The 14,402-nt window shown below is 40.2% G+C and overlaps 1 protein-coding gene across 4 annotated transcripts in view; it reads right to left on the bottom strand.

The window, feature by feature from the left end:
- Window positions 1-1,277: 1,277 nt before the first annotated feature.
- Window positions 1,278-14,402, bottom strand: part of RASSF8 (Ras association domain family member 8) — a 196,826-nt gene continuing 183,701 nt past the window's right edge. For 3 of the 4 annotated variants that reach the window (XM_059726607.1, XM_014607324.3, XM_059726609.1), the window contains exons 3-5: window positions 13,490-14,379; window positions 8,313-8,457; window positions 1,278-6,811 (exon numbers count right to left, since the gene is read on the bottom strand). In XM_059726607.1, coding sequence (XP_059582590.1) covers window positions 6,690-6,811; window positions 8,313-8,457; window positions 13,490-14,379 — 1,157 coding nt within the window. In that variant the 3' untranslated portion in view covers window positions 1,278-6,689. The remainder of the gene's footprint in view (window positions 6,812-8,312; window positions 8,458-13,489; window positions 14,380-14,402) is intronic. The other variant, XM_059726608.1, reaches the window with a different exon arrangement.

The raw sequence follows: 14,402 nt of genomic DNA, 5'->3' as shown, positions 1-14,402 counted from the left end.
CCCACAATTTTAAGTTAATCAAATTTTATAGCAAATAGTATTGCTACTTCCAACTTGCTGAAATGGCTACTGACTAGTTTCTTACCTAGAAACCAGGTCGGGCATCTTAAGATATATATATGCCTGCTTTCCTTAGATACTGCAACCCCCAGTGTGCAGCAGTGTCATATTTCACATCATTCTCTTGCAGTCATTGATCCTCTGCCCAATATTTTGCCTGCTGTTGAGGAGTGAAACAGCTCTGCAGGGTGAAAGGTTGTGGGGGGCTCTGGAGGCCTCTGTTGCAGTCTCTGAGCAATGGCCAAAAAAGTTAAGATCTACACTAATAGACATTTCTTTGCACAATCGGAAATTTTCACACAACTTGAGATTAGAGCAGCATACCACCATGAAAACCTAAATTTTCATAGTGGGTTCTTGCCTACAAAAAGGTCATGCCTTTGAACCAGTTAGTCTCTAAGAGCAGTTCCCACACTGTGGGTATGACCTCAAATGGGGTCACAACATCAATGGACTGGGTCATGGGGACTGTGAGTTGGGAGTGAAGGGCCATGCTGAGGAAATGGGGCCATACATAGGGTCATCCTGAGTAAAGTTTGGGAAGCACTGCTCTAAAGTGACCACTCTACTCTGCTTTCTGCCTAATTTAAGACTAAAATGTGTCTTCAGATTATGAAAACCCATGACAGAAAATGGAAAATATGACTGGTTTAGGTATATTTGCTCCTCACTGCCCTGACGGGCAGTTAGACATCCCCCACCCCCATACCCGTCTCCAGGTTACAGGCACTAGTCCTTTTGCTTGGAGGTCTGATAGCCACGCACAATCTGCCTTCTCTCACCATGAAGCGCCCCTGCCCAAAGCAGTGGTCTGGTCTCTTCCGTTCACCCTGTAGGTAAAATTTTCCCTTTAAACAGGTATGTGCAGAATCCTGGCTCTCAGTTTCTGTCTTTTGCTACTCTGGGTATGATGTGCTGAGTTAAAGAATTTAGATTTATAGGTGTAAAAGGCTTCCAGAAAATTTTAATCAAGTCAAGTCAGTCCTGAGGCTGCTGTAACCATTGGGGCACTTTAGATGCTGTAACAACCCTCCTAGATTAATTGAGTTGCTTTGCATCATTGGTGGTTTTTTCAGGAGACACCTATAAATACACATAATTATATCTTGGCCACTTTTTATAGTAGATATTCTTTAATAGACAAAAAATTATGACAACTGTAGTCTATTAGCATGAGATATACAATGCATTCCAGAAAATCATGGATTGGACAAACCCAATTTTTCAGCAGGAGATTTTATTGCATGGAAGGATATCCATTATTTTCTTCAAAGTACTGAAGAACAGGTCATGAGTATAATCAAAAAATAGCTTCTATTAAAAATGACAGTCAAAAGAAAAGTTTAATTACATATAATACAGATTACCATCTTGTATTTAAGCAAAGCAGCACAACAATGTTCAGTTTTGTCTTCACAGTTAATGAACATTGCTTCCCCCAGTTAAAGCTTCAGAAGCTCAAATCCTCTAATCAGAGCTCACACAATGAGTAGGACAGTTTTATTGGATGATCCTTTTCCAAAGAGAAGTTAGGTTTACCCTTGGAACATTCTTTAAATTTCCATCCCCCTACCACATCAAGTGGTCACACTCAAATTCATTCCACTGTTTGGAACTGGAATTATTTTTTAGGTCTCAATCCAGCATTGCATTTAACAGGCTTCGGATCATGCCCTGTATAAACTGTCCATTTAATGACTTCAGCCAGTCAGAACAGCACTTGGGCAGAGCGTAGTCACGTTCTGCTTCAGGACATTGCACAAACTGGATGTATTTTACTCTTATGTTTAAATGCACTACTGAACTGGAGCTTAAATTCAAATACTGGATACCTATATGCGCATGTACACATACACACACTATTATTGCCATTAATTCTCTGCCGGTTTAATTTATGAACTTGCACTTATTTTGTTTTCTGTAAGCATACAACAAAGCAGCTGAACACAGTGCTAGCAGCTTTCAATCAGTCATCTCATTGACATTGAAAGCTTTATTTTGAAAACTTTAAGCAGCAATACTGAATAAATAAATTGTCAGAATGATTGTTTTGTCATCTCCATACAGCTGATGGCCTTCATCCAAAACATTAAAATACTGTAGCAAGTAGAATAAACATGCATTTCAACGTTCTAAAAACGGCATAATATAAAAGTAACACTTTGACACTTATTTTAATATAGTACAGCCTATCAGAGTTTTTTCCAAAAAGTCTAAATACAGTTTTGTTATTTATTATTAATTAAGGCCCAATTCACTCAAGGTAATGCACATTGGGAATTTATATACTTCAAGATAATTCAGAAAAAAAAAATAAAAAAAATCAGAGGATCAATTTGTTGTTCATACTCGTATAATCCCAGTTCACTGCAGTAAAGCAATATTTAGTGTACTAGAAAGGTGGAGTCAGTCAGAGTCCCAAGTAGAGCTTTTCATTCCTCTACAGACCTTTCTACGCTTATTCACAAAGAAAGTGCATATTTACAGCTTATTTATGTTTGTGATAGTAATGGCATATACTGTCTCCTTAAGGGACTTATTTTCCATTTTCACAGTATAGGTAAAATTTTGAAGTCTAAGTTCAACAGTCAAAAATAACTTGGGCACTTAGGAGCTTAAGTTGCAATGGACATCTATACATAAGCAGCAAGGCTGTTCCAACGCACTGTAATTCCAGCGCGTTGGAGCAGGCTCGATTAATCAAGTCTGTTGGAGTATGGTAATTACCACGCTCCAGCAGACTCCAGCATTTTGTGTATTGTCCCTGTGCTTAAAAATAGCAGCAGGGGCGCTTCAACTAAAGCTCGAATGAGAGAGATGCTCTGGGTGCTTTAGAGCAGCTCCTGGAGCCACTCTGATTAAAGTGCTTCTCCCTCCCCCCCACTCCCAGAGCCCATGTATAAATGCCTATTGAAAGGCAGTGGGACTTAAGTGCCTAAGTCACCCTGGAAAAATTTTACCTTAAACCCGTTTCCATCTATTCTTTCATTAATCTCCCCTCCTGCGATTACAAGTGACACAACATGAAGGGGAATAATTGACTGTTTCCTCCTGGATGAGAATATTATACAGTTAAGAAGGTTGAGAGGCAACCTTGTGGCTGCCTATAAGTTCATCAGGGGGGCACAGAAGGGAATTGGTGAGTATTTATTCACCAAGGTGCCCCCGGGGGTTACAAGAAATAATGGCCACAAGCTAGCAGAGAGCAGATTTAGATTGGACATTAGGTAGAACTTCTTCACAGTTCGAGTGGCCAAGGTCTGGAATGGGCTCCCAAGGGAGGTGGTGCTCTCCCCTACCCTGGGGGTCTTCAAGAGGAGGTTAGATGAGTATCTAGCTGGGGTCATCTAGACCCAGCACTCTTTCCTGCCTATGCAGGGGGTCGGACTCGATGATCTATTGAGGTCCCTTCTGACCCTAACATCTATGAATCTATGAATTCCCATTAGGAATAACAGGAGCCAGCCATATAAATCCCCTGTGCACTGAGAGGAAAATAATGCTTGTGTACTAAATTAATTAATAACAATAAAAATCCATGCTTATTATGGTAGCTGGCATATAACTTCTTAAAAATCAGTATATGTGTGCTCTCCATTCTACTAATGCCCCTTGAGCAGGTTTGAAAAAAAGCTTCTGGAAATGAAAGCATGATAAAAATATACATGTATAATAAAACGTGAGGTCTCCATGTTGATAACTTTCCTTTGGATGCTGAGATTTTAAGTTTTTACTTGATTAATCAATTCATGATGTTTTTTAGCTCATCTACAAACAGGGCATACAAACTAAAAGACTTTTTCACTACATAAAAGCTCAACACATTAAAAGTATGGCCAAGAAAAGTGGATTGTCAGCTTTTATGCTCTTTTATTGCCTGGGTAGCAAAAAGTCTGGAGGCCCAAGTTCTCTCTTCACTTGGCTGGCTGAAGCTGCTCTGGTTGTCTTGTTGATGTTCTTCAGCCCACGCCTAGTGGAACCACTAGTTGCAATGACATTTTTTTCTAAGCCAGTTCAACTCCTTGACAGCTATCGTTACCCACCTATGCCAAATTTGAAACATTCATTTAGGGGGAAAGACTCCAAATGCTTACTGATGAATGCCGTGAATAGAGGGGAAAAAAGGGGGTTTTAAAACTCTTTTCCCCTGCAGCAGAGGGGCAGAGGGAAGGAGGAAGGAAGGAGGAGAGGGAGGAGAGAATGGCTCTTATTACTGTAAGACCTGCTCAAGGTCTCACTGAAATCAAAAGGAACCTAGGTCAGTCACTTACTGTACAATGGAAAATTTTGAGGATAGATACTGTTCTGCCAGAAAAATACTTAATCTCAGGTCAAGGTTTAGATCAAACTTTTCTTTGTGAATAAGTAACATAGCCTCTTTGCCATGTAACACAACTTGAATCTGATTCTGCTCAAATCTGTCCTTTTTAAGGACAGTAGAGAATACTAAGTATCCCTCCCCTGGGCTATTTTATTCCCTGTAAATTGGGCCCAGGAAGTAAGGCATATATGCTCAAGTTCTTTGGACAAAAAAAACCAGAGTCCTTGAATCACGTGTGTATTATACTAATATATAAGTTCTCTTTTTAATATAAGAAAAGTTATGAATAAAACAGAAGTGGAACATGGAATCATAATAACCTGTTATCAAAACCTGCAAGTGTTACAAAGATTCTTTAGGCTGGAGCAGTATATTTTCCAGTTTGTTCACAGGTAAAGAGTCCAGAGTGCTGAATTTTATTTTTCAGTTGAATCCATTCGGAAAGGTCCTTTATATTGACACAACGCGATTTGAAATTGCTGTTAGTCTTAGTACAGCACCATTTCTAGTACAAATGGTGCCATTAATAAAACAGGAAGGAAAATAATTGCATGTAATTCTTCAGAATTCTTCATCTTTACTGTGTTCTATAAAACTTTATCAGTGTGACTACACAGCTTTTTTTAAATAAGGAATTGGATTTAGCATTGTCTGGACAAAAGAAATTGGGTTTCTAATTTGAATTTGGGAAATTTCAAATTTCTGAATTTTGAATTTAGTTAATCAAACTTGGCATTTCATTCATCAGTGACATGAGAAGGCAATATCTGGTGGCGTTATAATATCTGGTAGACACCAGGTTGTACAGATGGGATTCCTATTTAAGCCAATGGTATTCTGTAACAACTCAGATACCTGCTGTATGAATCTGAGTGTAGGACCACAGCTTCATGTTGCAACCCGTATATTATTTGGAAGTGTTATACCTATAATGCACTTACCTTTAAACAGTCTGGAGAGCTCCTTTGTTGACAGCTACTAAGATTTTTAGTTGTGTGCTAGATGAACTTAAAACATTGTAAAAATAAATGGAGTTTACTATTTAAATGTGTGAATTTCTTTCCTCATTCTTCCATCTGTAAGATTATGTATACTGAAATAAGTGTTGTGTAACTGACTGACCTGACTAAACACGTTCTAGGATGTTCTTGGTGGGGAAAAAGGGGGGAGGGGAGGGGCGGTTAAGAATCTGGAGAGGAATCCTGACTTCAGTGAAGCTGGTAGAAGTTTTGGTGCTGCCAACTTCCATGGGACCAGGATTCTATACAATCATCATGCTTTGAGAGAATTTTTTTGAATTACAGATTTTATTTTTAGCAACATCAAAACAAGAACCTTGTAATGGCTGGGGGGGGGGGGGGGGAAGAAAAGAGTAAAAATAACACTGAAAATTTTATAAACCCTTTTTGTAAGATATGATGAAGACTCCTTACTTACATTGTTTGTTTCTTAAAAGGCATGTACAACATAGCAAAATATCTGAAATAGGCATTCTATATAAAAAAATATGGTCTAGCTAGTGCATCTTCAATCAGACACTGAATATACTCATATCAAGCCAGGTATAAATTCCATAATCTTTTGAATGAACTATCCATTCCTCAAAGCAGAAATCAATAGGAAATGAATCCTCCAAACTCAGTTTGGCCTTCAAAGATAGCAAAGGGCAGGATGTATCATAATCCACAATGTCAGCACACACAATCAGTTGTTAAAGACCATCTTGGCGATACAGCACCTCCACAACACTCCTGTGGTTGAGACTTGATATGTGATGAAATGCTGGATGCTTGCACAAGCAAAAAGAAAAAAAAAAAAAAAAATATATATATATATATTTGTCAAACTGAGAAATACAACATTACATAATCAGTCACGAGTTAAAAGCAATAAAATAAAAAAAAATATTAAAAGGTCAACATTCACACAGCCATTGATTAAACGGAATAAATTAAACCTTATATCCATTGCATATGTGGTTTCCTTCACTCTGCTCAGTCAGTGTTTTTATTTATGCGTATACATAGAATAATACTTTTCTAAATGCTTCTGAAGTAGCAGTAATAAAGCTTTTACACAATAGGTGTTGGACAAAAATGTCACCGTCATCAACTGTGTATCAACATGGTTACTTTGTTCTTTAACATATCAGTGCACAAGGGTATGGCTCCAAGTGGTGTGTAGAATGAAAAAACAATGTGGGGTGGCCCAACAGAAAGGAAAACCTTCTTCCATTCATCATCGGTGAAATAAAAAAAATTATGCCCAGGATACCTTTGTAGGTCCTCTCCAAAAGAGGTATCTACTGTTATACATAAATGCCCTCAGGGTTAAAACCAGATGACAGAGGATTCTGCAGAATACGAAGATTACTGGGGAGCTGCCTTGATGAACCAGGACGCTTCAGGGACCCAGACTGAAATGTCATCTCTGCAGAGAAAAAGACAAGTAGTATGATTTGTGCAAGAATGGAGAGTAATTCTAATAGAAAATGCTTCTTCCCCTTGCCCATTATGGGGCTTGGTTATGGCAAGAATTACATGTGCAAATAAAAAGTTACACATGCAAATACATACATGCAACTACCACAGTTGAGATTTATGTACACAGCTCCTATCCATTTTAAAGGAAGTTGCACATCTAGCTTCCTTAGTTGGCTAAATCAACCTATGTAAAGAAGTTGCAAAATATACGTCTCATACCTATGGGGACTTAGAAAAATGCATCCTCAAAAGACCAAATTCCCTGTCCTCTGTAAAGTAATACCATGCTATCATTAGTAAATAGGGCTTCCACAGGAGCTGAAATGAAAGGCCTTGGAAAAGGTGCATTTCAGAAGAATTTTCTGAAAAGTGGAATGAATGAGGCAAAATGAATGTCCAGAGGAAAACAATTCCTTATTTTGGGGGCTGTTCCATTAGAAGCTAACTTGTATGTACACATTCGCTTAAGAGGTAACTATATATATGCTCACAAGCGTGTGTATGCACACATACACAATACTCTCTACTTCACTTTATACTGTTGCACAATAAAAATATGAAGTTGTCACCTGATATTTAGTGCAGTTTCTCAACCTGTGGTACGCGTACCCCTGGGGGTACGCGAGATACAGGCAGGGGGTACATGGGTACCTCAACACGCTCTCTCTCACCCTCTTTTCCTCTCTCTCTCTCACCCCTTCCTCCTCTCAAAACTATAGCAAAAAATTTGATACACCACGCATTGTGCAGCGCTTTAAATTCCCCAGTAATAATTCTGCATGCCACACAAAGCCCTCCTTGCTTTGGCCAACCCTTGGTTGGTTCAGCCCTCCTATCTTTGGCCACCATCACCTCTAGCCCAGGTACATACTTGAGTTGTGCACCCCGATGTAAAAGGTGGCAACCCTACCCACACCAGATCAGATATCTGTCATATCACAGCCTTATATACACAGCCCTTCTTCCAACATATGGCATACACTAGTCTGTAAATATAAAATCCCCTGGAAAATTGAGTGTTGGGGTACTTATTAAAATTTTCAGAAGTTAGGGGGTAGTTGGTACTTAAAAGGTTGAGAAACACTGCACTAGGGTGTACTATACACATTCTCTGGGGTGGGCGTAGGGGACATTTTAATTAGAGCAGCTGTTAGGTGCGTCTCATGTGTTCAGCATCCCACATTTTAAAAAGGCCGCAGAGGTGTGTGCTTTAACTAAAGGTTGTCTGACAAGCTTCAGTTAAAGCGCCCTACCACCATTCTGAAACGTGGGACACTGAATACACAAGATGCTGGAGCATTCTAATTAGAACACTCCAGCAGACTCAATTAATCCAGTCTGCTCCAACATGTTCTAATCAGAACATGTGAGAACATGTATATAGGCACCCTTAGAGTAAAAGGAACAGGTAAGCACGTTGCTTTTCTTAGAAAACTTCCAAGTCATACCTCTTTCAAGCTCTACATGTGAAGCCTCTATTTCGATAGGGTCTGCAGGAAGCACTGTGACCTTTGTTCCTGTTTGCTGGATAAACTGCTGGAGATTTACTTGTCGCAGCTCCTTTGTTAGCTGTTCCAGTTCTTGCTCTCGGTCCTGAGCAGAGGAAGAGGGAAGAGAGTCCATTCTGACATAGTTTGAAACATACTTCTAAAATTCTACTCATCTGTGTGCCTGCAGCAAGTAACCTTTCCTCCTACTTTGACAGGTAACTAACTCATTGTTAAGCTATTGTTCCTGTGAAAGAGCTGAAAGCTCACTTGCTTCATAGCCTGAAGAAGGTAAAATGATGTTGAGTATTACTTGTCAGTCATTAGCAGCTCTTTACATTGCTTGCTTGTTCTCTGTCAGATGCTTCTCAGGTCACCCGAGCAGAAGACTGGTACAAAAAAGATGCAAGCATAAACAAAATGTGATTCTGATAACGTCAGAAGCTAGTTTTCTTGTGTTTAAGGCACTGGGTCTTTAAACACCTGGATCCAAAATCTTGGCTCTGCCACAGACTTCCTGTATAAATTTGAACAAATAACTGAATCTCTCTGTACCTCAGTTTCCCAGTGTAAACTAGGGATTATACTCTCTTTTCTCCCAACCTCTGTATTGTTGTTGAACTCTTCTAGGCCTCACTTTCATCAGAGAAGTACATGGTGTTTAGCATAAATAAGGGCCAAATCTTGGCTGGGCCTCTGGCCACAACAGCAGTACAAAAATGGACAAAAAATTAGGGTCTCCTACAGGTCCTCTGTGCATTTTGCTGTGGCCTGCAGAATCTAGAGGTTCATTTCCTTAAATAAAGTCCTCTCGCACCCACTTTGTTAAGGTGATGGATAAAGTTATCCCTCATACTATTATTCAAGGGGCAGGATGGAGCCTACAGGGATGGCCACACAAGGAGACCCCATTAGTTTTTGCTGATGCTGGCTATCCAGATTATGGGTAGCAGGGCTGTGACTTCACTTTTGCTTAGTGGACAGAAATAGAGTAATATTAAATTCATCTACTTGGCAAGACAATGGGAGTGAGCATAGCCAATGTGTCCCCTTTAATATATGCCAACTACAATGGTGCATTCTTTGGCAGAGATACCTTGTACAGGATCTTTCCTCTGGTAGGAAAGGGTGATCCAGAAGGCCACCTGTGACGCAAAGCTATAACCTACTTCATGTTCTCCTACAGACAGTATATCAAGGCATGGACCCTTGGTTGGGGCTTGTGGCAAAACCATGATTGAGCTCTAAGCCAATGATTATAAACACAAAGCACCAGAGGAAGTCTGAACTTAGCCTCAATCAAATCTGAAGCGGGCACAAAGCCCATTTAAATTCCAACTATTCTGGCTCTGCAGCTTGTGTACCAGAGATGCTCCATAAGTATATATAATGCAGCTTGACAGAACAAATTGCCCTAGAATCACATTCTGTTCTTTTGAAACGAACTGCCAAAGAATTACGATGGAAATACAGGGAAAGAACCCACCCAGAAATTCTACTGGTTTTAAGGGGAAAAAGCCCCAGATTTTTGCTAGAACTGCTCATAATCTGTTTTATCCCAGCTACTATGAACAGAGCATCAGATTCAGAAGTTAGGAAGTTCCCAAATTAAAAAAAATATATTACTGTAGTTTTACCTCTACATGCAAATGTTTCACAGAGCAGACTGAAGAGTAATATACACTGCAGCTTTTATTTAACTCAAGCAGGATTAGAAGACCTTAAAAAAAGGTGCAAGTTACAACACTTGCATTATAAAATGACCTTTGCTTTTGAAAATTCCTCAGTTCAAATGCTGTAGGGTAAAAACTTTAAGTGTATATGTCCCACTGACCTAAGCTCCTGATTCATCTGCAACCTTGTAAAAATATTAGCTTGAAAATTTGCACATAATCTTTTATTACTGTTCAAGGGGTTATTCTGGTATTTAAAAATCTTTTTCCTTTCTAAAAGTAAAAACGAAAAGAGAAAAAAAATATTGCTAAATCAGAGAACATCTTTAACTGAAGGTGTCCTTATAATACACAGGAAAAAACATAATTTGGTAATTCTCAAATGCCTCAAGAAAATGCTGACTTTATATATTCATAACCTTAAAAATTACTGAACCAAATTTTCCTGCCTCTCCTTACTCAGCAAGGACTATAAAAACAAGACATATTTAAAATGTCTAGTTTAAAACTGAAATGCTTATAAAACTATCGATTCCAAGCACATGTGAAACTCACTCCCCCACCTTCCTGTATCCTTCTATTTGCATAATTGAAACAGAGCTGAACTGATATGCCTTTAGCTTATCAGAAAACAAGTTAGTTTTGGGTTGAGAGCAACATGGAAAAAGCTGTAGCTTAATAGGAATGCATATGAGAAAGGTGGAGCTCATTACATGTAAAATGGAGTAATAATGGGAGTTTGAACTCAGAATTAGCCTTAGTAGGTGTTGCCAGCAATTGTAAAAAAACTACATACCCATAAAATCATAGAACCATAGAAAATTAGGTTTAGAAGATCAGGAGTTCATCTAGTCCAACTCCATGCTCAAAGCACAGCCATCCCCAACTAGATCATCCCAGCCAAGGCTTTATCTAGCCTGGTCTTAAAAACCTCCAAGGATGGAGAGTCTACAGCTTCTCTAGGTAACTTGTTCCAGTGCTTTACTACTCTCCCTGTGAGAAAGTTTTTCCTAATATCTAACCTATACTTCCCTTGCTGCAACTGGAGACCATTGCTCTTTGTTCTGTCATCGCCACCACTGAGAACAGTCTAGCTCCATCCTCTTCGGAACCACCCTTCAGGGAGATGAAGGCTGCTATTAAATCCCCTCTCAGTCTTTTCTCCAGGCTAAATAGGCTCAATTCCCTCAGCCTCTCCTCAGAAGTCATGTATCCCAGCCCCCTAATCATTTTTTGTTGTCCTCTGCTGGACTCTTTCCAATTTGTCCATGTCCATTCTGTAGTTGGGGGTGGGGGGGGGTGGTGGTTTGTATGGCTTCACAGCAACTTAAAATCATTTTATAAAATCACTGGAAGCCTGAATGGATGCATGGACATATATGTTTGGGGTTGCCATCTAAAACAAAACATGTTTAAAGTTTAACTTGACAAACACAGCTTAATTTAATATGACACAGGGACCTTTCACCAGAAGAATCCTGAGCCGTTTCCATTATCACAGGGTGATTATACACATGCTCTGGGGTGGGGGAGGGGTCACTTTAATTAGCGCAGCTCTAAGATCTGCTCCAATTAAAGTGCCCAGACTGTCACATGTACCAGCATTCTTTAATTCTCTGTTTAGTTCCAAGTGGTATTATTAACTTTTTCAGGGAATAAAAAGCAATGATAGATTCTCTAGTGATCTGTGTTCTATAAATACTTGAGGAAAATAGAAAACAATCTTGAACTCAGATAGGTCAAAGGAAGAACTCCAAAGAGCTGTTTTGAAACCACGCCACTCATCACTTCAGCTCTCAAATATATTCTGATACTAATTTTGGAGCTAAATCTCCCCCTTCCGCCACACACACATTTAAACTCTATCCTGACCATCCAGCATAATCTCAAAAAAAAGAGACACTGTAGCACAGGTAGGGCGACCATAATAATTTAAGGGAAATCTGCGCTGAGGGGGAGCTAGCATGTGCATCCTCCCCTTCCTCCCCCACACCCTATGGCTCCCAGAAGCAGGGCTGGGCAGGGCAGCATGGATGCGTGCGTGCACACACACACACACACACACACACACACACACACACACACACTATCCTGCGGCTCCTCTGCACCTTGACTACTGAGTGACTCCCCTCGCAGCCCAGCAGAGTATGAACCAAGGAGCAGCCCACTGGCTGGACTCCCTTAAAAAAACTGAAGCAGAAGTCCTGGATTGCCGTGGACCCACCCACACATGCCTGGCTCCTGAGTCAGAAGCTGGGCATGTGCATCTGGGTTCACACCAATTTAGGACTTCTGCTTCAGTTTTCTCCAACAGTTGGGATGCTGAGACAGTCCCGGATTTTGGAGGCTATCCCAGACAATCTGGGAGATATGGTCACCCTAAGCATAGGGGTAATTCAAGTCCTGTCTCCCCTTCCCCCATCCCCTTCTTTGCTACCTCCATGTGCCTTCAAACTCTGACTTTAAAGGTGTTCTTTAGAATAAGATGAGAGTCCAAGCCTCTGCCAACATGTACTAAATTTGGTAGTCATCTTGACAGTGTAGGCTTGGATCCACTAGGATCTAAGACCCAGATCTTTAAAAGGTACTGCATCACCTAAGGCCCCCTTCTTGCATGCTACATTTATACTGAAATTAACATGTTGATTCTGGCATAAATGACAAGGGTGCCATATGTGCACCCAATTTACGGTGCCATAGAGTGGCAAACCAACTGTAAAAATGTTCTAAAAGAATGCATAACACTAAGGCTGATTTATGGCTTTAAAATAAACATGTAGGGGAGGCTGACAATCAACTGATTGCATACCCTGGCCCTGAATCTGTGGGCATCCTGCTTTCAACTTCCCAGTGCAAGGGGAAGCCCAGGATCTGATCCCAGACTCCCCCTGCACTAGTAAGCAGAAAGGGAATGATTTGGATCAGATTCCCAATTCCAAAATCCTGATCCCCTACCCTGCCACCATGCATATGTGGAGGCGCAATTCTTGGAATTGGGGATAAATTCTCACAGTGCCTTTAAATGAACATATGCCAGGAAATTAGGTTTGAAGTTTCATTGCTTTAAATGAAAGTTGGCTGCATTAGCACCCTGGAGAACCTGGGCCTAAGATCACTTTTGGAGACGCTTGCTGAACTAGCCCATGTCATAAAACAGTCTATGTCTTATTCTGAATAATTGCTCATACCATCTAGTCCTTCTTGGTGTTAACACTTTAATGCATCAACATAGACAAAAGGCCATTTTTTAAAGGTATGTGGCAGAGAGGAACACACGCACATTGGAATAGGAAATGAAGGGGAAGGAAGGGAGAAGGGATAATATTGTCCTTTTTTCAGCATCATGGAAAATGTTCTGTTTTTGACTATCTTACATGGGCTGAATTTTCTGTAAGCAAAATGAATTATCAGCTGTTTGACTAAACAAAACTTAAAAAGATCTTGACTTTTCCCATGCAGTCTTACCTGAAATCGTTTGGTGGCTTGGCCCAATGACCTTTCCACAGCTTTAATGCCATTTTCCAACCTTAGACTTTGTTGGCCCTGAATGTCAATTTCACCTTTCACCTTTTCAATTTTTTCTTTGACCTCTTCTTCATTCACTTGGGACTCCTGAACTTCTCGGTGCAACTTCTCTGCCTCGAGGCCACTTTCCATGTTGTGAATTTGAGCCATGCAGTCCTTTAACTTAATCTCACACTCCAGAATCCTTTTCTTGATCTCCTGGAGTTGTTCCTTCAGCTGCTTTTCATTTTCTTGCTCAATCTGCAGTTCATTTTCCCAGAATTCCTCCTCTTCAATCTCCACTTCATTCCTTTTGATCTTCTGCTCGAGCTTGATAATTTCCTCTTCCAGGCTGGAATTATACTTCTGCTCCCAGTAGTGAATTTCAGCCTCATTTGACTCCAACTGTTTCTCAACGGATTGAAGTTTCTCAGTCTGGAGGTGTATCAGTTTCTTCAACTCATCTGCTGTTGTCTTACAATTGTTGAGCACCTTTTGCTTGAAATCAGATTCTTTACCTTTGCCAAAAATGTCCATTAATCCTTTTGCACCCCCTGTGAAGGTCAAAGATTTCCTTTTGGGCTCTCTTCTTTTTATCAATTTGTCATTCTGAGGTCTTAGCTTGGCTAATGGAGGTAAGCTTTGCCGATACAAAGTTCTTTCTGGGATTCGAGCAACACTGTCTGAAGTTGGCCTCTCACTGAGAGATGGTCCTGTGCGACGTAATATTAACTGAACATCATTTGCATACTGTCCCCATTTGTTCAGTGAAATTATTGGATTTTCATGAGGTGCCAGGTGCCTCTCTGTGTCTCTCCATTTTTCTATCAATGTGTATCTTCCAGTGCGACCTAAATGAAAAGATGGTGAGAAC

This window comes from Alligator mississippiensis, chromosome 4 (genome assembly GCF_030867095.1).
Source record: "Alligator mississippiensis isolate rAllMis1 chromosome 4, rAllMis1, whole genome shotgun sequence".
Classification (NCBI taxonomy): Eukaryota; Metazoa; Chordata; order Crocodylia; family Alligatoridae; genus Alligator; species Alligator mississippiensis.
Note: the sequence above shows the minus strand (reverse complement) of the source record. Positions and strands in the feature narration are given on the sequence as shown.